Here is a 24,413-nt window from a genome sequence, read left to right on the forward strand (position 1 = left end):
TTCCTAGGGTTGTCACGACACAGTACCTCCTTTCATCTGCATCAATGAGCTGAGAACCCAGGTTTTCAACAAATAGTAGATATCGTCCTTATGGGATGAGGCCTGGGAGGCAGAGGATGCTGGAGGAAGAAGACTCCAGACTCCTCCAAGCTTCCCTGTTCAGTTTAACAATCATTGCAGGCAGGAAGTTCTTTCTGCTAGCTTATCTAAATCCCCCCTGCTGTAGCTAAGTTCCCCTTTGATCTTGCCCTGTCACTGATGAGGAAGAGCTGGCCCCTGGCAGGTTACAACATGGCAAAGTGACCCGGTGTGCCAGCAAATGAAAGATCATGGGGAAAAAAAAAAAGAAAGATCATGGGGTTCTCTCTGTGTCCCTCCCCTACCTCTGCCCCCAAACACACATACATTTCCACCATGGAGGATGCAACACTTGACTGCCCCTCTGCCCCTGCCATCCTGGTTGAAGCCAGGTGTGCTGATTTGGGACTGGACATGAGGAGGGAAGCAGTAGAATCGGGGCCAACTTTACTTTTCCCCTCAGGCTTTGGTGCTGCATGCCCAGAAACTGACTAGCCTCTGGGGGCTGCAATTCAGGATTCCAGGAAGGCATTAGGGATTCTGTTGGAGCAAAGAGCAGGTATGCTCTTAGCCCCCTGAAGCTTTTTTTGAAGGATCTAGTCATGTTGGTTATTTTGGTCATTTAAGTCTAGTCCAGGTTTCTCTTCTTCTGAAAGTCTGTGAGGTAGGGCCTAGGGAGGAGAGGGTGTCCCTCTGCCTGGAAGTCCTCAAGTCCAAATTACACACAGGTGGGCAGCTGCATGCATGCTAGGTGTCTCAGGTACTCCTCTGGATGGAATCTTCAGGACTGAGGGCTAATGAAGGTAATCTTCATAGAAGATCTTGTTTCTTATTAGCTCCGTGACCTTGAGCCAAGATTTTGCCTCATTTGTGAATCAGAGGCAAAAAATTCCAACTTTAGAACTAAATGGTATGTGATGGCCTAACTTCGAACAGCATCCTAAATAGCACCTAGCAAGGAACATGGTGGGTACAGTACAGAGAAGATGCATCAGGAATCACAGACCATGCACCATCTTTGTAAGAATCTTGTAGAATTCCAGAACAGTTCATAGACATCTTAAGGTCACAGCTTGTTACTTCTCCTCAATGAGAAATAAGACCAAATGCAAAGAGCCAGGGGCCCTTGGGGGCCTCAGGATAAGATTTGGTTGGCAGGTCAGTTGGAAGTGGGAGCAGCCCTACTGATGGGTGGGACTGACTTCATCTAAGAAGCTAAACTCACTCCTGGGAGCCCAAGGTCACTGGGAGGAGTTCCTGGGAGGGGTGATTGGCCGGCTTCGCGTGATGTCACTAGAGAGGGTTGGAGGTGAGGCTGGCAGTCCCCACCCTCCCCCTCCCCCTCAGCGGGGTTGGGTGTGGGGCTCCAGGCACGTGCCCGGATGTGCCCAGTTGTTACCTCTGCAGAGGAAGTTTTCCATCCTTGGCAGCCTCTCAGCAGCCACCCGCCCCGGCCTGCCTCCTCCCTGTCTCCTCTGTCCTGTCCTCCAGGCTCCTCAAAGAGCCGAGGAACCGCTGAGCTCAGCTCTTCCCGCAGCCCCGGCCCGCGGCTCGCAGCCTTTGTCCCCCGCGGGCGGCGGCACCGAGCGGCTGGGGGCAGGCCCAGGGGGAGGGGGCTCCCAGCCGCCCGCGCGTCTGTCGCCGCGATGGCTCGAGTCCCGGGGGCGGGGGACCGCCCCCACATCACACCAGCCCCTGCTCAATTGTGAGCGGAGGAAGCTCTGCGCCCTCGCCGCCGGTGCCAGATCCTGCCTCTGAAAAGCCCCGGGCCCTTTCTCCTCGCGCCGCCGCTCAGCCTGCGGCTTGCCAAGTGGCAAATAGTCAGGCTCTGTTCTGGGGGGTTCCGGGGCCTTTCTGAGCAGGGCAGGATCTGCAGAAGGGGGAAGCGGGAGGGGTGGGGCTTGGGGGTGAGATGACCCTGGGTGAGATTCAGGCGGCTCTGGGCAGAAATGACCCAGGATCTTTGGGCCACATACCGCGATGGACAGAAAGACAAGCAGCTGGCCCGAGGGCCATAGTTTGCCAATTTGAGGTTTTTGGGGTTTTTCTGTCTTTTGTGTTAATTTATCTGGATCACTGAGGGTTTGTCTGATTCCCTTGCCTGCTTAAATTTGGTGCTTAAGGCACATGCTTCACCCTAGTCCTGGCTCTGTCCATAGCTCCTAGGGCCCATGGTGTGGTCAGAAGAGCCCAGAGACACTCCTGACTTCTCCCCATGCACCAGGGTTAAGTGGTTCCCATCCTTGCCACCCTGCTTTAAGGGGAACTCTCTTTTCTGGGGCAGGATGGATCACTGCCACCTAGACAGCAACCCAAAGAAATGATGTCATTCACAGTGGGACCAGGTGAACAGGCTGCTGGGGGCTGGGGTGATGCTGTTCTTAGAAAGTTAAAACTGGGAAGATCTCTAGATAACCCAGGCAGAAGTCCAGAGTCATATGCCACAAGAGTTCAGAGGCTGGACAAGGACCAGCCCTCCAGGTTTGAATTCTCCCTGAGACAGGGTGTGGTGAGGAATGCTGCCCCAGGATGGAGAGCCGTGGAAGGCATCTGTGTGGATGAACATGTAGGACTCCTGCCTCTGATGGTGGTGCTGGGGAGGAAATGTCTTTAGTGATCTGGGGATTGAGAGTTTTCTGGGTAGGATGCCTTCAGAGAAGTGCAAGGGCATTTGTAGTTAGCTCGAGCCAGGATTGACGCCCTTCTTCACTGTGTACTGTACATGCAGCTTAACCACTTTGAGTCTCTTCCTTCCTTTCTGAAAGCATCACTTAAGTAAGGTAACCTGAGGGGGCTGCCTGGCCCTGAACTAGCACAGGGAACGCATCCGGGAAGTCATCCTCCCTTGCTTCCATCCATAGCTACCCATTCAGTCCCATTCCTGGGACTGTCAGTCTCTCCCTCTCCTAGTCAGTTGCTTTTAGAATAGTGACTCATCCAGAGCCCATGTCCTCTCTCTTCCAGCTGGTACCTGTTTTTCTAGGTGACACTGCTCACCCACCTGTGCCCTAATAAAGCACCTCATGCTTAGAATGGGCCAGCATGGGGCTCTGTTGCTCTCTCTAACCACAGAGAACCCCACGTCAGAATGTGCTGGGCCAACAAAGGGTCCCAGGGTGAACCAATAATGTAGCCTACAACTTTTGAACCCTAAAACCCTGGAGTGCCCTTGTCTGCATGCTCCCTCCAGACTGCTCTCCTGCTGACTCTCTCCATCCTGGGAGGCGGGCTCCCTGGGTGGTCTAGGGCTAGTTGCTGAAGGCAAGGCTGCCCCTCTCATTGAAGGGCTCTGACAGCGGGGCTGCTGCTCCCCCTTGCCTGCTCCCACTGTCTCTGGGGATGCTGATTCGATTTGCTCCAATCGCCAGTGTTGCCATCTGCCTGCAGTAATTAAATGGTATTTGAACTGGATCCAGAAATCCCATCGCAGGCAGCCACGTGGGGAGGGTGTCCTCAGGAGCTTGTGCTTGCCCATGCAGCTCGAGGGTCCTCAGAGGCTGCTTGGGCCAGAACCTTGCTTCACCTGGGAATATCCAAATGTCCTGGGAGGAAATGCCCTGGTCTTAGGTCCCACAGGCCCAGGGCAGAGCAAGGTTTGAGGTCCTGTCTGATAGCCAGTAGCCTGTGCAGTGCCTTATCCCTCTGTCTGAGTATGAGACTTGCCCTTGGCCCTCTGAGCCCCTGTCCTTATAGACAGTGTAGTGCAGGACCATCACAGGGACATGCATGCAGACAGCCTGAGCTCAAACTGGCTCCTTACTGTCTGTGACGCTGGAGGACACCATCCTGGATTCCTCATCCATAAATGGGGTTGTCATGAGTTAGTATGTGTCAGTGTGCAGATGCTGCTTGGCATACAGTGAGAACTTAGTGTTTGAGCTGCCATTATTTATGTAGAGATAGGAGTCTTGCTGACCCTGAGGTCTCTTGGGGTGGGGTTCTGGTCTGCAGGTCCAGAGAGGGTGAGCAAGAACCGGGCACAGTGGTGCATGCCCGTAATCCCAGCTGCTTAGGAGGCCAAGGCAGGAGGATCGCAAGTTCAAGGGCAGCCTCAGCAATTTAGCAAGGCCCTAAGCAACTTAGTGAGGCCCTGTCTCAAAATAAAAAGCAAAAGGGATGGGGATGTGGCTCCATGGTTCATTGCCTCTGGTGTCAATCCCTGATATAAAAACAAAAACAGAAGACTCAGAAACCAATTCAGGTGGGAGGCTGAGAAGCAAGTTTCTCACTTTACCTTGGCCCAGGAAAACTGGATAGGATAGCAACGTCCTGGGCTTCCATTCCTTTCTGGGGAGAGCCACCCATCATGAGGACCTGTTCATACCTCAGAGAAAACACTTCTAAAGAAAACCCAAACACCACATGTGGAAGCAACTGGGGAAATAACTGCCCCCTCCCCAGGGATTTTCCCACCTCCCCAGTCCACTCCCTTAAAGCCAAGTGCAGGTAACAGTTTCAGGTGAGCACCTCACTGGCCTACAGTTCATTGAGGTGCTCATCTGAAACTGTTCAGTGCCAGGGGGGCTGGGCTCAGGACAGGGACAGGAGGATAGCTTGGAGGCCCTGGGCTCTGTGGCTGGGCGCCTCTGGGCCCTGGGTGGGTGCTGGCCTGGTCCCACTCATTCTTTTCTTCTCTTGGTAAATGTTGGCTTGGGGAGAGGGAGCCTCACAAGCAGCTCATTGTGAGTGCCTGGCCAACAGGGCTGGCTTGTGTGAGCCCATGGGCACTAGAGCCTAAACCCCCCTTTACTTTAGGGTGTTGGGGGACGCTTTCAGCCAGGCTCTTCACACGCATGCTCACTGACTCATGCATGGTTGCCATGGGGATCTCGTCATGGTGATGGCTACTTGGAAAAGGGAAGAAGGGGTAACTGATGGAGACAGTTCTGCCCATGACTAGCTCCCCACTCAGTCCTGATGCCACTTACTGTCCTCTGTGTCAGGGGGCCTCCCAGCGTCTGAGAGATAGGCCTACCCTGTGGCTGGCCTGCTGTCCTTTCTAGAGGTTTCTGCCCTTTGCAGGAAAGGTTTAACTTGGCCTGAGATGCCACATTCTGCTTTGTCTGGCCCTTCAGCTCCTGCAGGGAGCCAGACCTGGTGACTGTCCACCAGGCTCTGGCATCGGAAGGGGCGCTGTTGGTTTGGAGGATCCCTGCAGCCCCCACAGGCTTTGGCAGAGGCTCTGGCCTCCTTCAGAACTTGGCCCTGACCTGGGGGAATGTGACCCAGAACCAGGCTTGTCCCTCTGTTCCCTGTCCTGGCCCTGAGCTTTGCCTCCACAGAAGCAGAGTATTCTTGCTCGGAAGGGTGTTGATCTCCAAGGTCCCCAGTCCAGCCAGGAACTGTGTGCTTTTTTCTTTTCTTTTTTTTCCTCCCCCTCTCCCTCCTTTTTTGGTGGGGAGGGACAGAATTGGGGATTGATCCCAGGGGTGCTTTACCACTGAACTATATCCCTAGTCCTTTTTATTTTTTATGTTGAGGTGGGGTCCCACTGAATTACTGAGGATCTTGCTAATGTTGCTGAAGCTGGCCTCAAACTCACAATCCTCCTGCCTCGGCCTCCTGTGTCACTGGGATTATAGGAATGCACCACATCTGGCAAGACTATATGTGGTTCATGCCACACAGATCTGGCGCTAGCCCCATCACTTGCCATTATGTAACCTTGGACAAGTCATCTGAACTTTCTTACCCTCAATTTTCTCATCTGTAAAATCAGGCAAATAATAGATGCCTCACAGGTTTATAGTGAAGAATATATGGATTAATTTATATAAAATATGTTAAAAATAGATTTAGTATACACTGAGTGCTCAATAAATGTTAGCAACAGCTGTCTAGGGGTATGATTCTTTTATTACTGTGTCACCAAAGCTGTCCTCCGTTAGCTCCTCCCCCCCCTTCCTCTCTGCCCAGCGCTAGTGGGAAGCCTGGCAGGTAATGTGAGGAAGGAGGGCCTGAGCCAGGGCTTTTCTATCCTGGGCAGGATCCGGCCCCAGCTGTCGAAGGAGAAGATTGAGGGCTGTCACATCTGTACGTCTGTCACCCCAGGAGAACCCCAGGTCCTACTGGGGAAGGACAAGGCCTTCACCTATGACTTTGTCTTTGACCTGGACACTTGGCAAGAACAGATCTATTCGACCTGTGTGAACAAGCTTATCGAGGGCTGCTTTGAGGGCTACAATGCCACAGTGCTGGCCTATGGGCAGGTAAGCCACCTCCACCCCCAATAGTGGCCACCGACTTTGGTGTCCCCTCATCTGAGCCCCACCTTTAGAGCAGTTGAGACAACTGCATGGTTTGGTCTATTGTCTGAGGATCTGGCTGAGCCGGAGGGCTGGGAACAGTGAGGGACTTCCACGCTGGTGCCTCCAGAGGGTGCTGGGTAACACTCTCCTTGTCTTTGCCAATGCAGACGGGGGCCGGGAAGACGTACACTATGGGCACTGGCTTCGACACGGTGACGTCAGAGGAGGAGCAGGGCATCATCCCAAGGGCCATAGCTCACCTCTTCGGGGGCATCGCCGAACGCAAGCGACGGGCTCAGGAGAAGGGTGTGGCTGGGCCCGAATTCAAAGTCAGCGCTCAGTTCCTGGAGGTACTGTGTTCTGGCAGGGTAGGCAGGAGGGACAGGCAGGAGGGAGACCTGGTAGACCACAAAACCACCCACGCTGGGTCCTCCTCCAGTGCAGTCGAGTAGCCTAGGGAGTCACAGGGGCATCTACAGCTGATGAATTTCTTGCTGCTGGAAGTCCCCAGGCAAGGACAGGAGGATCCGTGGGATGCTTTGAAGGGTTTCCTCCATCAGATGGTAAGGAGTCAGTGACCTATGAGATCTCCTCAAACCCTGTCTGATTCTAGCTCTGACACTTTTTAGCCATGTGACCTTGTGTATGTCATTTCACGCTCTGAACTTCATCTTCAAAATGGGGGTGATGTCTATCTCCTTAGGGTTGGCGAGGATGACGTGGAAGCATGTTACTTGTGCATGGTCACAACTTTGGTTCCTGCCTTTCCTCTGGCCTTCACTGGGTCCCTCCTCCACCTTCAAGTGGCCTGCCTGTCCCTTTCTGGCTGAGAGGCTTCCTGGCTCTGAGTCTTCTTGGGTCTCCTGGCAAATGGTCCCTAGAAGAGAATTCCTTGGCCTCCAGCCCTGACTGTGAATGGGAGGGTGTCAGCCTGAAACTGTGGCATCCAGGAACTTTCTGGGGCGAAGGATGAGATCTCTAGGCTCCTTGACACTTGGGCTGTGCTCAGCCCCAGATCAGTAACCCAGGTGTAGGCAGTCCCTACTGTGAACGGGCCCTCCCAAAGGAGGTCAAATGGGGGTCAGAGAATGGCCCCTGGTGGTCCCAAAGGGTTTCTAGGAAGGCAGGCAGACCTCATGATTTCCACCAAGAGCCTGACCAGGCTTCTCTGGGACATGTGATTGGGCCTCTCGGATCCTTAGCATTTAAATACCCAAGCCAAGGAGCCCAACCCTGTGGTGTTTGCTGGTTTTAGAGGTACCCTGGGCTCTCATCCCAAAACCCTGGTGCTCCGATTGTACCCTGGTTGTCCTCTGAGGGAAGTATGTGACCTTAGCCCTGCCCACACTTTCCCATGCTCCATCTCCTACCCGTCAGAACAGTCACTCCTTCCTGGATACACATGGCCACTGCTTTCCTGATTTCTTAGGGGGACCCTATATTTTAGGCTTGGGAGTTTTTATTTGTTTTTCTAGACCTTTGCTTCTGATGAACTGCCTGCCTCTGTGTGTGTGTGTGTGTGTGTGTGTCCTGCTGCTGGGTATCGCTATTAGCTTTTCTCTCACATCTCTTTGTTTCCTTCCTTTCTCCATCCCGTTGCCATGGGGATCCACAAAAGGAGGCTATTTTCTATAAAATCCATGCCAAGGGGTGAACCACAAGGGGTTAAACGATGCAGTGTGTCTGTCCCAATACAGACAGACACTAGAGTGCCCCCTCTTTACCATCTCTCCTTCTGTTTCCTCTTCCCCTTCCTGTGAGATATTTCTGTCCCTTTAAGGCCCTCAGTGCCTCAGATGTCTGAGGTCTGCAGTCCCCCTCCCCCTGGCCCCACTGGATTCTCCCCCATCCCTCTCCCTCTCCCAGTCCCAGCTCCCTGCCTGTTGACCACCCCAGACTGTCAGTGGAAGTTTCCTGGCTCCTGATTCCAATCACAGGAATCTCCTGGGCTACCATCTGAAATGGGTGGCCACCTCCCCACGTTGGGCTCCCCAGAAGGCTGGGCCCCAGTCACCCTTTCTCCATGATCTCTTTCCCTGCTGAGCATAGGGCAAGGCACCTAGCCGCCACCTCCCTCCCCTCACTGGGAGGTGGTCATTATGTCAACCGCCAGGGACCACGGGGATCAGGGAATGGTCCCTGGAGGTCTCTGAGCTCTGCCTCTTCCTTCCCTCATCTGGAATCATTCCATCCCCTCTTTTCCAGTCCAGTATTGCAATAAGATCTGCCCAAGTCATGTCAAGTTTTCCTTGTCTGCTCTCTAGGGTCCACATCCTTTTGTCCCTTTAGGTCCTTAGCTACCTACTGGGACTGAGAGCTGCTGGATACTGGTTCCTCAAAGTTGAGGGACCATGTACCACCTCAGGGTAGGTCTGCCCAGGGCCCAGCTGCCCTCCTTCCCCTGTCCAGGAGAAAGATCCTAGAATTCAGAACCCAAAAGGGACCAGGGTGAGATAAGTTAACTTCCAGAGCCTCAGTTTCCACTTCTGCAAAATAAAGGTGGTTTAGAAACAGGAGAAGCCCCCTGGGAGCCCTGCGCTCTGTGCCATATGAACCCAGCCCTGTTCCCTCCTGGCACAGCTCTACAATGAGGAGATCCTTGACCTGTTTGATAGCACTCGTGACCCTGACGCTCGCCACCGCAGGTCCAACATCAAGATCCACGAGGATGCCAATGGTGGCATCTATACCACAGGCGTCACGTCTCGCCTCATCAACTCCCAGGAGGAGGTGAGCATCCGCGGGAGGTACAGGGCAGGCACAGGACGTCCTGAAAGGCCAGAGGCTGGTAGCACAGCCTCTTGAGGCCTCACCTCTGCCTCTATCCCCAGCTGATCCAGTGCCTGAAGCAGGGCGCCCTGTCCCGTACCACGGCCAGCACCCAGATGAATGTACAGAGCTCGCGCTCCCACGCCATCTTCACCATCCACCTGTGCCAGATGCGTGTGTGTGCCCAGCCCGACCTGGTGAGGAGCCTTCTGGGGCCCAGGAGCTTTTGGCTATGGGGGTGTTGAGGGAGGACAACATGAGTCGCCCTGGACCCAAGCTAGCAAACCAGAGTTGGGGCTTGCCCTGCCTGCCACTTGTCGATTTTTCTTTTTTTTTTTTTCTTGAGCTTCAGTGACCCCTTCTATGCAATGGGGTAATGAGACCTATATCGAGTTGCGCGCAGCCATGAATGAGAATCAGGCGTGTGTACATACTGTGTTTGCTGCCTCAGGGTGGGCGAGGGCTGGCAAGTCAGAGGCTCTCTTCTGCTACAGGTGAACGAGTCGGTGACAGGGCTTCCCGAGGGCACAGCTCCTACGAACGAATACGAGACACTCACAGCCAAGTTTCACTTTGTGGACCTGGCTGGCTCCGAGAGGCTGAAGCGGACAGGGGCCACGGGTGAGCGGGCCAAGGAGGGCATCTCCATCAACTGTGGCCTGGTAGGTACATGGAGGTCCCCAGCCCCAGCAGCTAGCTTAGCTCTCTGGCTCAGACCCTCCTAAGGCTCTATGACTCCAAGGCTGCACAGGCTTCCTGGGGCTTCTCGCCAACTGTTGGGCAGGGCACACCTAGCTACTATTTCTAGGTCTTGGGGCCTTCACTCTCGGGCCTCACCCCTGCCCCAATGCCCAGATTTCACCAATCTGTCACATCTGCCTATAAACCCATCCAGGGGTCTGTGGGCTGCTAGGGCCAGCAAGGCTGGTACAGATGGCTTGGGACTGTGTGGTGCCTGCCTCTCCCTCCCTGAGTGACTCCTGAGCACAGGGTCTGTCTCCTGCAGCTGGCCTTGGGCAATGTGATCAGCGCCCTGGGGGACCAGAGTAAGAAGGTGGTGCACGTGCCCTACAGGGACTCCAAGCTCACTCGGCTCCTCCAGGACTCTCTGGGGGGCAACAGGTATCTGATGACCAACATCCCTGTGAAGGGGTGGGGGAGGCAGGGAGGTTTTTGGAGAACACCCAGGTGAAGGTTGGATGCATGATGGCCCTGTGGAGGAAGAGGCCTTCCCATCCGAGGCTGAAGATTAGGCAGGGACCTCGAAGGGCTCCATGACCTTTGGCCAGTTATGCTCAGACTCAGTTTCCTCATCTGCACAACGGGGAGAGATATTCCTCAGGGAAGTCATTCAGGAAAGAACAGACAGAAAATGCTAGAAAAATGCAGGGGCTATGGCACATCCTTAACACTAATCAGAGGACTCTGGCAATTAGGCACCACCACTTTTCCTACCTGGCTAGCTCCCTTCACTGGGTTACCCTCCGGCAGGGGAAATTCTTGGCCAGGTGGTCCAGAGACCCGCATCCCAGCTCCTGCCCTTCCAAATGCCCAGGTCCTTCAGGCATTAAAGTAGTGGGGCATCAGGTGAGGGCAGAGCTTCCGCACCCTCACTCTCACCCTGGCCTGACTGCGCCCCCAGCCAGACCATCATGATTGCCTGCGTGAGCCCCTCAGATCGGGACTTCATGGAGACACTCAACACACTCAAATACGCCAACCGGGCCCGCAACATCAAGAACAAGGTGGTGGTGAACCAGGACAAGACGAGCCAGCAGATCAGCGCACTGAGGGCTGAGATCGCTCGCCTGCAGATGGAGTTGATGGAGTATAAGGCGGTGAGCAGGCTCCCGGGCTCTGCCCAGAACTCCAGCTGAAGCAGGTGCCCGGCTCTGCACCTGCCCTGTGGTTCCTCAGTGTGCTTGCCACCTCCCCATCACCTGCCCATCCACTCCTTGTGCCTCCTGAGCATGGCTGTGTGCCAGGCATGGGGCTCAGTGTTAGGAACTTACCCAGGTGACTTCAGCAGCCCCAGCCCTCTAGGTTTTAGAATGCAAAGTCCTTGCATAGATATTCTGCCCAGGGCAGACACTGTCCAGGGTGTTTTTATGCGCACTGAACATGCTGTGTTGGAACAGATGAGAATGCTGTGCTTCGATAGATAAGTTGACAGTGGAGACCAACAGTCACTCACTGTGCTTCAGGGGGACAGGAGAGAAAGTTGGTCTTGCTTTCTGGGTAGTCAGGGAAGGCCCCATAGAGGAGGGCTTTGATATAGATATTGGAGGACAAAGAGGAAGCAGGTAGGCATTCTAGGTAGGAGCAAAAGTGAAGAAAATGGGTGCTTTGAAAGAAGTGTGTAATTCCATATAACTACAATAACTGTGCTTGAAGTCACCAACCTGTGGCCCATGGCCTGAATATGGCGCACGAATGGATTTTGGTTTGACTTGCACATGTTTTAAAAGACTGCTTAGTCATCAACCTTTCTGAAAATCAGGGAGTTTTAGCTTTTCTGGAAAAATTTCAAGTTCTAACTACATATGGCCTGAAGATCGCTGGAATGCATGGTGGCTGCCTCTTTAGATCAAGTCTCTGAGTTTTAGCTCCAGTCTCCACAACTCCTTGTTACCTTACACCAGATTGAGTCCCTCAGTTATGACAACTGCCTGGCCCGGGTAGGATTTTGTCCTCTGGAGTAGTATTTGTGGAGGTAGAAACATGAGTGGCAGAAAGGTAGGTCAAGCTAAGACAGTGGGAGGCCTCGAATGGCTGGTTCTCGAATTTGGATATTTGGGGGTTTGGGGCATTGGGAGACAGGAGCTATGTTTTAGGAAACCAGGGGTAGGGGACCCTGCAGTGCTGCCATGTCCTAAAAAAGGCCAGGTGACCTGGTGGAGAGAAGAGCATTGTTACCACTTCCCTGTGAGATTTGGTACCTGACTGCTCCCTGCCTGCTCCCTTTCCCAGGGCAAGCGGGTGATTGGGGAGGATGGAGCCGAGGGCTACAGTGACCTGTTCCGGGAGAATGCCATGCTGCAGAAGGAGAATGGGGCACTGCGGCTGCGGGTGAAGGCCATGCAGGAAGCCATTGATGCCATCAACAGCCGTGTCACCCATCTCATGAGCCAGGAGGCCAATCTGCTTCTGGCCAAGGCTGGTAAGTCAGGATGCACCAGGGCCAGTTGGAGCACCAATATGCTCAACCCTCCTCTCTCCACTCCCACCCCAGGATGTTAGGCAGAGCAGGCCGGCCAGCCAGTGCACAGGTCGATCCATTCACACACTTTTTAACCAATTTTAAAACAATTCTGTACAATAAAGTAATACATGTACACATCCTTCTTAAACAGGCAAGTGTTGCATCAGTATATGAAGCTAGAGGTTAAAGTGCCCTCACCAACCCCTCTGAGATTCCACCATGTCCTTTCTGCTTCTCTGAAGGGAACCTTCTGGAGCAACTTAGTACATATTTCCCCACACCTTTCTCAGTACATCTGTTTCAAGTATAAGTATGTTTAAATGTATTCGTGTGTATATGAATATATACTTCTATATTGGAGATCATTTATATTATTCTTATGACTTCTCCTTTTCATTTAGCATTTTGTTTTATAAATCTCTATATTAAAACCAGCCTAATTTTTTTAAAACTACTACATGGTTTTCTGTAGGTGATGATGAATCATTAATAACAAACAGCCCTCTTCTGACGGGCATTTAGCTGGTTTCCACTTTCTGCCTCTTACCAACAGTGCTTCCTGTCTGTGGATGTGTACAGATATTTCCTGGCTAGAGATTCCTTTATGGAGAAGGTCCATGTGCACACCCTATTGAAAGCACAGATACAAGGTCACTGGTCTTAGAGGGGAAGGTCCTTGCTGACACTCATCTTCTTTATTGCATGCTCCTTCTGCCTTCCGCCCTCCAGGTGACGGCAACGAGGCCATCGGTGCTCTGATCCAGAACTATATCCGGGAAATTGAGGAGCTGCGGTGAGTGAGCCCCTGAAGGTGTGAGCCGGCAGGAAGCCTTGGCCAGACCAAGATCAGGGTGATGACATCTCACCTGGCCCCACCCCCTTGCTCTTCCCATGCAGGACAAAGCTCCTGGAGAGTGAGGCCATGAATGAGTCCCTCCGCCGCAGCCTCTCAAGGGCATCAGCTCGGAGCCCCTATTCCCTGGGAGCATCCCCAGCTGGTCCCACCTTTGGGGCCAGCCCAGCCAGCTCCATGGAGGATGCCTCTGAGGTGATCCGCAGGGCCAAGCAGGACCTGGAGCGACTGAAGAAGAAGGAGGTCAGGCAGCGGAGGAAGAGGTAAGCAAAGGGCTGCCTCCTCCCTGAGAGCCCCGAGGTGGGAAATTGCAAGTGGGCCCTTCCAGAAGAACATGGACCCCCCTGTGTTCAGGGGGGACCACCATTGCCCCACACCCCATCCCCAGGAGCTCCCCCATTATTGTGTAGGAATTCGTGGAGCAAATTTGCTCTGCCTTTTGGGCAGAGACCCGGCCACCACCACCTCCAATGCTGTACTCCCCCTCCACCCCACAAGGCTAATTCTGGGCAGGACCAAAAAGAGCAACTGGGTTTTTAGGAGAGCAAGAAGTCAGCCCTACCCCAGTGCCTCTGGCTGGAAGCTTTCCTTATCCCACCCTCCACCCTCCTCGCCTGCCTGCTCAAGCCAGGGCTAGTCCCCCTAATCTGGGCTCCCCTTCACTCCACAAGCAGTCCAGAGAAGGAAGCCTTCAAAAAGAGGGCAAAACTCCAACAGGAAAACAGTGAGGAGACAGACGAGAATGAGGCTGAGGAGGTGAGGACCCCCACCCCCACCCCTCCTGGTCACATGTTTACTCCTGTGTCCCTGCTGGGGTTGGGGGTCCCCATCAGCACCTTCCTATAGGGTGGAGTGGGGTGAGTGCCTTCATCGATCCTGGCACTTCCTATTAGCTCTGGCTGGTTGCCGTGGTGATCTGCATCACTCAGGCCTCCTCTTCATCCCAGAGGAGGCTGGATGGAGGCTCCTCCAGAGAGGCTGTGCCCAGGCTACTGTGGGAGGGGGTAGTCTTCCCCGAGGGAGGGTGTGGCCGACCCCAGCCCTCCTCACCCAGCTGAGGTATTGGATCTGGCCTGGCCTCTGCTTCTGGGCTCCCCTACCTGGAGGCCAGGCACAGCCCTAATTGTGCCTGGTGCCCAGGAGGAGGAAGAGCGAGACGAGAGTGGCTGTGAGGAGGAGGAAGGGCGTGAGGATGAAGATGAGGACTCGGGCAGCGAGGAGAGCCTGGTGGACTCAGACTCAGACCCCGAGGAGAAGGGTGCGGGGGCCCGGGCTGGGGGACACGAGACACCGGTGGCCAGTGCCCAGGGTGGGGCTTCCTGTCAGCACTGGGCCCAGAGAACGTTCCGATGCCCCTGGGGTGGGATCGGGCTTGCTTGAGTTCTCTGAGATCGTCGTTGTCCAAGGCTCAGAACTCCCAGCTGTGAATTCAAGAACAAGGACCGTAATGATAATGATGCAAATACTGAGCCCTTATCATGTGCCAGCCACTGGGATTAGCTCAGCATTTCACGTGCTGGCTTCTTCCAGTCCTCACTGCTACCCCATGCATAGGTGCTATTTTCCCTGCATCACCACGGAACATGCTCAGAGAGGTCCATACTCTCCCCAGTTTGGTCCAGGCAGAGCAATGCATTGAATGTAAATCTCACTAGTGCCAAAGCCCACTGCTCTAAGTGGGAACACCTGCCCCTTTAGCTCTGTCTTGCTGCCATTTCTTGCCCATGGCTCTGCAAGGTGCATTCAATCATTTTACCCTTCTCCACCCAGGCAGGGTCCCATGTATCTATAACAGGTGGATGTTGGCCTCTGGAGCCGACAGCAGTGGGAAGGATGTCTAGACCTGCTCTCAGCTTTTGAGGCCAGGCGTGCCTTTGGGGGCTGCTCTTTAAATGTGTTACCATATTTGGCAGCACTGTGCCCACTTTGGATTTACCATTTCACCTTCCTCTGGTCATGGCTGACACGAGGAAACACCCCCTCCTTAGACTGGTGAGTGCTCCCCACCTGGCCCTTACCCTGTTGCCAGTCTGAGCCTGGCTCTGCACCGACCCTGCAGAGGTGAACTTCCAGGCGGACCTGGCCGACCTGACATGTGAGATCGAGATCAAGCAGAAGCTGATTGATGAGCTGGAGAACAGCCAGCGGCGCCTGCAGACGCTCAAGCACCAGTACGAGGAGAAGCTGATCCTGCTGCAGAACAAGATCCGAGACACCCAGCTAGAGCGGGACCGTGTGCTGCAGAACCTCAGTGAGGCCGGAACTCCCCACCCCCGCCAACTCCTGCTTTCCCCTGAGCCCCTCCCCTGTCAAAAGCACACCCCACAGCAGCTGGCGTCTTTGGGCCACAGTTGAAAGTTTTATGTCACACCCAGGTCCTCTGCCATGTTTTAAATTCACCTTTTTAAAACGAACATCTCACATATTAGGATCTTTTAATCCTTTTTATTTCTTCATGTAGCTAGGCAGGTGAACAGGACACTTCCTGGCCTTTTCTCCGGCATTCAGTTCCTGGCACCCGTTTATAAGCCACCTTCTGACTTCTGTCTCCTTACTCTCTTCTTCTCCCAGTTCAGTTCATTATTCATGTATTCATTCCTTTGTCTTATTCAGCAAGCCTTTGCTGGATGTGTCTTGTGGAGCCGACATTATCCTAGATTCTAGAGGTGTTGGCGTGAGCAAAACCCCTGCTCTTATGAAATGCACACTCTAGCAGAGAGAGACAGACGTGAACAAAATAAGTGTGATCTCTAGAATGGCAGATGGTCATCAGGGATATTTTAAAACATACAGCAAGGAAGGAAGATGGGGGACACTTGGAACTAGGTTGGTCATGGGAGACTACCTGGGGAAGGTGACTGAGCAGAGGCAGGAAGGAGATGAGGTAGTGCTACAGCAGAATGAGCGATGCTAAGGGCCTTGCAAACAGAGTGAACCAAAGATGCCAAAGCCCTGAGCAGGTCATGCCCGTCGTGGGAAGGAAGTTGCCTTCTACTCTGCAGATGAGGCAGTGTCGGGTTTTGAGAGAAGCACATGATGTGAAATTTAAAAGTATTTTTAAAACTTCACTGTGGCTGTTGTGTAGGAGAACAAAAATGGAGGGTAGAGACCGTTTAGAAAATTGTTATAAAGATCCAGAAAAGACCGACAGGAGGTGGTGAGACATGGGAAGATTCTGGATATGTTTTGAAGGTCGAGCCAAAGGCTTTGTCAGTGCTTAGAGTGGGGGACTTGAGGGAGAGGGGAACCAAGGATGCCTCTAAGCTGGAGTGAGAGGTGGAAACTGGGACTTGGTTTTGTACCTGTTCAGTTTGAGATGTCTGTTGGCAGTTCAGGAGGGAGCACCTAGGGAAGGGAACCCATTGAGTCCTTCTGCTCTAGCTCATGTCACTATCTTCTCTTGCTCACTCTTCCCCTTCCCCTTAGTCCCATCTCCTTTCTCTCACAGTTATCATGGGTCAGAAGCAAGCACACATGAGTGGACTGCAGCCACCCTCATGGGAAGCTAGGGATCAGGGCCTCAGGTCTCAAGATGAGATCTCACATTCCAATAGAAAGTCAGAGCAGGAAGAGGCCTTGGGCATCCATAGCCCCATTCCCTTGTTGCGAGACCTCATGCCCGACGTAGCTCAGTGAGACTAGAACCCAAGCGTCCTGCCTCCCCTGTTGATGAGCCCACCTTCAGCGGGAACACACAGAGCTGAGGGCTGCCTCTTGCTGCTCTCAGGCACCATGGAGTGCTACACAGAGGAGAAGGCCAACAAGATCAAGGCGGATTATGAGAAGAGACTGCGGGAGATGAACCGAGACCTGCAGAAACTGCAGGCCGCGCAGAAGGAGCATGCCCGGCTGCTCAAGAACCAATCGCGCTATGAGAGGGAGCTGAAGAAACTGCAGGCTGAGGTGGCCGAGATGAAGAAGGCCAAGGTAGGGCCAAGGGTATTAGGAATAGGCCTAGATGGGACGGTGCCACACCTTCAAATCCACTTTCCATGTTAAAAATAATCGATGCTGACAAGTGTGGATTCCCGCCCCCACACACACCACACACCCATCACTACCTGGTTTAACCCTGTCCTGGCCACGCACATTGTCCTCTTAGCTAATTGCTTCATTCGGGATGCAGCAACCTGGATGGCGCAGTGCTTGGGGGACACACCCGGGCTCCCTGCTCAGTGCTGTCCCCTTTTAGTGGGTAACAGCACTGCAGTTATTCCTGCCTGCACAGGGCATGTACAAGACTCTGATTTGGTGTAACCTTTGCCTTGAATCCCAGTGATAATTATGTTGCTGGCAGGCTTTCTGGGGCCAAGCCCTTCTCTAGTTATACATGCATGCCTTGTGTGGCCCTTAGGAGAACCTTATGAAGCGACCCTATTATTATTCCCACTCTGTGGAGAATTGAGGCTCAGAGAAGGCCATTCCAGCTACAAGGAGTCGGTGCTGGGATGCTGGGAGTCCTCAGCCTCACTAGCTGGTGTGTGTTCAGGTGGCACATACCTCCTCCCACTTTGCTGTGGCTCAGAGTCTCTGGGGCCTGGGGTCTTTCCCTGAGGTCCTGGTTTGGGGCTAAGGTCTTATGCTTCCAAGTCTGTCTGGCTCCTGCCTGGAGGTAAAAGATCCATGGTCCCTTTATGTCCCCCCCTCTGAACCTTCTTGCCCTGACCCTCAGGCTCTGGTGTCCCCTCGCTCTCCATAGTCCTAGGCTGGATCCCTAGTAAATCCTGGCACTACTGATGGCAGCCCCAACAGCTGGCCTGGGGAGCAGATACACAGGAAAGGGGCGTTCCCCAGTGCGTGGAACCAATAGGACAGGTGTCTACATTCTAGGAGCCACCAGTGACTGTCCTCACCACTGACTCATTAGTGCTGACCACTATGCAGAGGCAAGCGGCCATGAATGCAGGGAATAGCTGGAATAGATTTTTAGAAAAGGTGGACCTCTTGTTGTCATAGATCAGCCACCTCCTCTGCACAGGCTGTGTCCCCAAGCCTAGGCCACAGGTCCAGGAGCTCCATCAGCCTGACCAGTCCAGATTAGAGAAGGCCCTGCCTTGCTGTGCTTAGACCTTTTTGACCTGGGCTGGTCCCCAGGAACCCCACTCTCCTACTTCTGTGCATCCACCCTGTGGACAAGATGCAAATGACATTGAAGTGCCCACAGATTCCCCCAGACCTGGGCGCCCTCTGGTGTTGCAGAGGGAGGGCCGGGTGGGTCTTTGACATCCTCAGGTGGAGGGGCAACTTCAGTAGCAACTCCGGAGCAGTTCTGGGTGCTTTTCTCTTCATCCCCATTCTGTGTCCCTGGGGGTTCCTGGCTCATTCCCCTTCAGGCCCAGCCTCTCCCAGCCAGCTCCCATTTCAGCTGGGCCTGATTCTCATGAGGAGGGAACATTCTCTTAGGGCTCTGAAGTCTGGAAAAATAATTGATACCCAGGGTATGTTTGAAAGATAGAAGGATCCACATACATTTATGTGTGTTTCAGTCTTGGGATTGCTGAGGCCCAGCTCTGCCCACCTGCCTGTGCTTCTATGAGCCCAGGGATAGAAGTGGAAAGAATGGCCTAGAATCATCCCAGGGGCACCCCTACAGTCCAGGGGCCCAGGTTTTCTGTTGGAAGGACAGAAAAAGCAGCAGCAAGGATTCTGACCAGATGCCATGAAAGCCAGTGCTTAGACCCTTCCCAGCACCTTCCAGCTGCAGGCCCCAGTGAGTCACAGGACTGCATAGGGTAGGACCTGCAGCTGCAGGGTCCCCTAGGAGAGGACGCACTGCCATGTACTTTAGGACTTAAGAGCAAGGCTCTCCCAGGAACTGAGGCCCCTTTCAGCACTGTTGTCTACCTGGGATGCTCTCACCCATTCCGAGACCATCACTTTCGTGTGGCCACCGTGGGGCTCCACCACGCATGTGATGTGCTGGATGGACCTTCGTCCAGGAAGACATGTTTCCTCCCCAGGAGCCTCAGCTCGCAGTGTGCTAGAGTTTTCAGGCCCATTGTTAGCTGAGGCTTTGACTTGGACTTCCCAATCTCAGTCCTTTGGAAGAACACTCAGTCTAGACCCCAAAGACCCCGTAACAACAAGCCCACCTCTGCTCTATAGACACCCCTTCAGAGCCTTCCCTGCCAGGGAGAAGCCAACCCTGATAGCGCTGGCTGCCTTGGAATCTCTCTCCTTCCTTCCTATGCCTTTTCCTGTCCTACCTGTCCTCAGACAGGACAGGTTGGTGACTTTCCTGTGATGTCGGAGGCCTCTGTGGCAGAGCCAGGACCAGCCCCCATGGTGATTCTCCTGCCACCACTACCTGGAAGCTGTGGGAAGTACTGTGCTCATTGCACTCCTGTGTTAGGGCCCCAGGAAGGGGAGGCAGATGATGCAGGGCCTCAGGACAGTGGCCTCCCAACAATTGGGTCATCTCCAGCCATACTAATGGTGCTTCTGTGCCTTTGGCTAGACGTCGGAGAACTCTGGGTTCCAGGCACTCTATACATGGTCCCTATTCTTGTTCTGATCTGTTGTGGTGCCCTGCCTGGGGCTGTAGGAAGACCACCTGGATTCGTCACTCATCTCTCAGATGCTCATTTCCTTATTTATTGAACAGGAACGGTAATGCTGGTTCTTAGTAAATAATGGTGAATTTTATTGCTGTCCTTATGAGCCTGACCCTGGAATCCAGCCCCGACCTTCATAGCTCAGGCTGTCAGATGGAGAGAGGATTACCTGCCTCCAGCCAACTCGGCTGACCTAGAACGATCAGACCCAGGATGGTGGCTTTGGGCAGGGGCAGAGTTGCACCTTGCAGATCAGTAGTCCCTGCACTGCGAGGCTGGCTGTAAGGCCACTCCTTCTAGCAGGTTGCTCAGGTAGTGCCAACCTCCTTGGAGGGTTTAGGGGGCGGACCCCTTGCCCCAGACCCTTGAACACTGAGCTGGTGCTGTGTGACAGGCTGTCACCTCTATTCAATATCCTCGGAGCCAGCCACTCCCTGGAGCACGTGGGCCACCCCTTTTCAAGCCCACCTTCACCACGGCCTCTGCCCTGCCTGAACCAGGTGGCCCTGATGAAGCAGATGCGGGAGGAGCAGCAGCGCCGCCGGCTGGTGGAGACCAAGAGGAACCGGGAGATCGCGCAGCTCAAGAAGGAGCAGCGGCGGCAGGAGGTGAGAGACCCTGGAAGACTCCAGGAGACTTCGGCCTCAACTCCCAGCTTCCCTGTGCACCTGGCCACCCCTCCCGGTCAAGCAGGCTCCAATTCCTGCTGCCCTAAGCCGTAATGCTTGAAGTAGAACACAGCCTGTCAGAAGGGCGGGACCACTAGCCTGGCCTCTAGCCTGGCCCCACATATTCCAAGGGAAGGCTTGAGCCCCAGAGAGGGTCAGGAACTTGCTCAGGGTCACCAGCAAACCAGAAACATGCAGCTTCAGACCCAGCAGAGAAGTCCAGCAAGGCTGAGCTCCCTAATCCAGAGTGGGAGATGAGGCCAAGGGGTCTTTAGTTCAACCTCCAGCGAAGGGAACTCTACTCTGGGGACCATTTTATCAACATTTTTGCTGCATGAGATTCACCCAACGTGAGAAAAATCCAGGCTTCTGGCTGCAGATCTGGCCAGCTCATCCCCAGCCCAGTCTGGGCAGAAAGGGTCTCTGTGTCTGAGTGTGGACCTTGCCCCTCCTCTCTGACCCACAGTTTCAAATCCGGGCCTTGGAATCCCAGAAGCGGCAGCAGGAAATGGTCCTGAGGAGGAAAACCCAGGAGGTAGGTGCTCTTGGACTGGCCCAGCACAAGGTCCTGTCCTTGCCGCATGGCCCTCGTGTTGCTCTCCTTTGGGGAGAAAGAAGGGGGCTAGTCTGCCTGTGGCCCTGGGTCTCCCTGTTCCATTCAACAAACACCATCAATCAGGCGGAATTGCCAGGCTGAGAGCAGCGCTTTCTCAATGGGAGGGCTGAGTCTAGAGGGCAGGCTGCAGGCTCTGTCCCCCAATACTTGAGCTGATCGCTTAAAAAAGAAAGGGAAAATAGTGGCAGATCTTATGTTCATTTCACATCAGGCAGCCCTCTTGGCCCTTCTGTGACCCTGGGCTCACACAGAGTGGTCCCTACCCCGAAGCTGTGTAGCTCTAGTTCACCCTGCTCACTGGGCCCCCCTTTCTTGCCTCCAGGTTTCTGCATTGAGGCGCCTGGCCAAGCCCATGTCGGAGCGGGTGGCAGGGCGCGCAGGGCTGAAGCCACCCATGCTGGACTCTGGAGCTGAGGTGTCGGCCAGCACCACCTCCTCTGAGGCCGAGTCGGGGGCCCGCTCTGTCTCCAGCATTGTGCGCCAGTGGAACCGCAAGATCAACCACTTCCTGGGTGACCATCCTGCCAACACCGTCAATGGTACCCGCCCGGCCAGGTGAGGTGGACTGGTGGTGCCTTGGCCTGTGTGGGCCCAGAGGTGGAAATATGGGGGGTAGGATCAGAATGAGGCCAGTGCTCTAGTCCCCAGGGCTGTCAGCTCCTGATGGGGGCTCAGTGGAGCTGCGGAGGTTAAGAGGAGTCACACCCAATCCCCTGTTGCCTCTGCCTCCCAGAAAGAAGTTCCAGAAGAAGGGGGCCAGCCAGAGCTTCAGTAAGGCTGCAAGACTCAAGTGGCAGTCCCTGGAACGGAGGATCATTGATATTGTCATGCAGAGAATGACCATTGTCAACCTGGAAGCTGACATGGAGAGGCTCATCAAGGTGGGCCTGCCTCCCGCCTCCTGCCCTTCCCACTCTGCACTTATCCTCCGTCACCCTGGCTCCTCAGACCTTTCCCAGCCCCCTCTCTCTGGGCTCCTGGTGCCTGCTCTGGAATCCAGAGGTGCTGGGGCCCTTCACGGGCTGGAGACCTGGGGTGGGAGCTGTGGGCAGGACAGGGCAGACCCCTGAGACCCTGATGGTCCTCCATCATCATCCCCCCAGAAAAGGGAGGAGCTGTTCCTCCTGCAGGAGGCGCTGCGGAGGAAACGTGAGCGGCTGCAGGCCGAGAGCCCGGAGGAGGAGAAGGGGCTGCAGGAGCTGGCCGAGGAGATTGAGGTGCTGGCAGCCAACATCGACTACATCAATGACAGCATCACCGACTGCCAGGCCACCATCATGCAGCTGGAGGAGACCAAGGTAGCTATAGGACGGGATTGGCTGGGGGAAAAGGTGGGAGAGATGGGTGGGCAGGGGCAGCCCCAGCTGATGAGGGTCTCTGTCTCCTGGTCCCAGGAGGAGCTGGACTCCACGGATACCTCGGTGGTCATCAGCTCCTGCTCCCTGGCCGAAGCCCGCCTTCTGCTGGACAACTTCCTCAAGGCGTCCATTGACAAGGTGAGACTGCCGCTGACCTGTTCAGGGGTCCCGGCCGGCACAGGCGCCACCGTGACATAACCTAGTAGTGCAGCCCACAGGCCTGACTCCTCCTCGTTTGCGTCACTCACAGGCCAAGGCAAGCCTCCTGGCCTCCCAGCCTAGGATTCTGCAGCTATAAAACTGGGGTGATGACAATACCAGGCTTGTAGCTTGTTTCATGCCTTTAACAAGACAATGCCTGTATAGGGCCTGGCATGGCACCTGGCACGCAGCAGGGCCCCAATTAAAGGTGACCCTGGGTGTCTGGCCCAGGCCCATCCACAGCAAGGCTGGGCTTGAGTGTGTTGGAGGTAGAGGGAGAAGTGTGTGTACATTGGGGTGGAGAAGCAGGAGACAGACAGACAGACCACATTCTGCCCAGCAGGGTTTATCCCAGAACATTAGGCATCCCTCGGGGTTTCTGGGCTCCTCTCTTCTCTTCCCTCTTGGGAACAGACACCACTGGTGTGCATGCAGTATGACTCAGAAGAGGGCGGGAGCGTTTGCCCTCCGTGACTCCTCACCCTATCCCCAGTGACTCCTCTCAGCTCTGCTTTGTGTCTAGGGACTGCTTGAGTGTGCTAGGGCTGCCGTAACAAAGTGCCACAAACTGGGAGGCTCAAGCAACAGTGATTTATTGTCTTCCAGTTTTGTAGGCTAGGAGGTTCAAAGTCAAAGTGAAGCCTCTTCTGTGTGATTATAGATAGCAGTCTTCTCCTCCCTGTGTTTTCAGTCTTCCCTGTTTATATCTGCAATCATTCTGTGTGTGTGTGTGTGTGTGTGTGTGTGTGTGTGCACGCACACATTTTCTACTGGGGACTGAACCCAGGGGTGCTCTACCACTGAGATGCATCCCCAGACTTTTTTCTTTTCATTTTTAAAAATTTTTTTAGATGTTGATGGACCTTTATTTTATTCATTTATTGATATGCGGTGCTGAGAATCGAACCCAGTGCCTCACACATGCTAGGCAAGCACTCTACCACTGAGCCACAACCCCAGCCCATCCCCAGCCCTTTTTATTTTTTATTTTGATAAATTCAGGGTCTCACTGAATTGTCTAAGCTGGTCTTGAACTTGCAATCCTCCTGCCTCAGCCTACTGAGTAGCTGAGATTACAAACATACCCCACTGCATCTAGCTCCCCTAATCTCTTTTTAAAAGGAGATCAGTCCCTTTGGATTAGGGCCCACCCATATGTTCTCATATTACCCTATTTACCTCTTTAAAGGCCTTGTCTCCAAACATATTCTGAAGTAATGAGGGGGACTTCTGCCTATGAATTTGGGGGGACACAAGTTAGCTCATAACAGGGTGTATCCTAAGGTGACCTCCACCAAGCTGTGCACATGGGTGCTAAGGGTCGGGGCATACCCCCAAAGCCAGGAAGGCTAATTCCAGGCCTTGCTTCCCGCCATCAGGGGCTGCAAGTGGCACAGAAGGAGGCCCAGATCCGGCTGTTGGAGGGACGGCTGAAGCAGACAGACATGGCAGGCTCCTCCCAGAACCACCTGCTCCTGGACGCCCTGCGTGAGAAGGCCGAGGCACACCCCGAACTGCAGGCCCTCATCTACAATGTACAGCAGGGTGCGTATAGGTGGGCTCTACCCCTGGGGAGGCCCCTGCTTCCTCAGAATTCCCCCAGAAGCCCTGGTCTTATCCCTGAGGGTCAGATGCAGGAGGGAGGGAGGCCATCCCTCCTTCCCCACACTGATGGGGTCTCTCCACCCTCCCTTCCACCCACAGAGAATGGCTATGCCAGCACAGACGAGGAAGTCTCAGAATTCTCTGAGGGGAGGTGAGTTCCCACCTGGGAGAGAGAGCCCAGCACACCTGGCGCTCAGAGAAGGAGTTGCCCAGGGTCCCAGGGCTAAGCCTGAGTTTGGGGGGCTCTTTGAGACCTACAGG

General features: G+C 54.3%; 1 protein-coding gene across 1 annotated transcript in view; it reads left to right on the forward strand.

Moving 5' to 3' along the window:
• The window catches only part of Kif21b (kinesin family member 21B), a 44,351-nt gene that overhangs the window by 7,716 nt on the left and 12,222 nt on the right, over positions 1-24,413 (forward strand). Inside the window, exons 4-26 of the mRNA XM_077802946.1 lie at positions 1,570-1,816; positions 5,995-6,287; positions 6,494-6,676; positions 8,907-9,056; positions 9,158-9,292; positions 9,590-9,757; positions 10,102-10,217; positions 10,738-10,933; positions 12,066-12,255; positions 13,027-13,090; positions 13,195-13,413; positions 13,825-13,906; positions 14,291-14,408; positions 15,210-15,401; positions 16,878-17,077; positions 20,205-20,312; positions 20,839-20,907; positions 21,311-21,543; positions 21,722-21,869; positions 22,092-22,286; positions 22,383-22,484; positions 23,927-24,092; positions 24,252-24,303. Of these exons, the coding sequence (XP_077659072.1) occupies positions 1,570-1,816; positions 5,995-6,287; positions 6,494-6,676; positions 8,907-9,056; positions 9,158-9,292; positions 9,590-9,757; positions 10,102-10,217; positions 10,738-10,933; positions 12,066-12,255; positions 13,027-13,090; positions 13,195-13,413; positions 13,825-13,906; positions 14,291-14,408; positions 15,210-15,401; positions 16,878-17,077; positions 20,205-20,312; positions 20,839-20,907; positions 21,311-21,543; positions 21,722-21,869; positions 22,092-22,286; positions 22,383-22,484; positions 23,927-24,092; positions 24,252-24,303 (3,626 nt within the window). The remainder of the gene's footprint in view (positions 1-1,569; positions 1,817-5,994; positions 6,288-6,493; positions 6,677-8,906; positions 9,057-9,157; positions 9,293-9,589; positions 9,758-10,101; positions 10,218-10,737; positions 10,934-12,065; positions 12,256-13,026; positions 13,091-13,194; positions 13,414-13,824; positions 13,907-14,290; positions 14,409-15,209; positions 15,402-16,877; positions 17,078-20,204; positions 20,313-20,838; positions 20,908-21,310; positions 21,544-21,721; positions 21,870-22,091; positions 22,287-22,382; positions 22,485-23,926; positions 24,093-24,251; positions 24,304-24,413) is intronic.

The sequence above is a fragment of the Urocitellus parryii genome, chromosome 9, assembly GCF_045843805.1.
Source record: "Urocitellus parryii isolate mUroPar1 chromosome 9, mUroPar1.hap1, whole genome shotgun sequence".
Taxonomy (NCBI): Eukaryota; Metazoa; Chordata; class Mammalia; order Rodentia; family Sciuridae; genus Urocitellus; species Urocitellus parryii.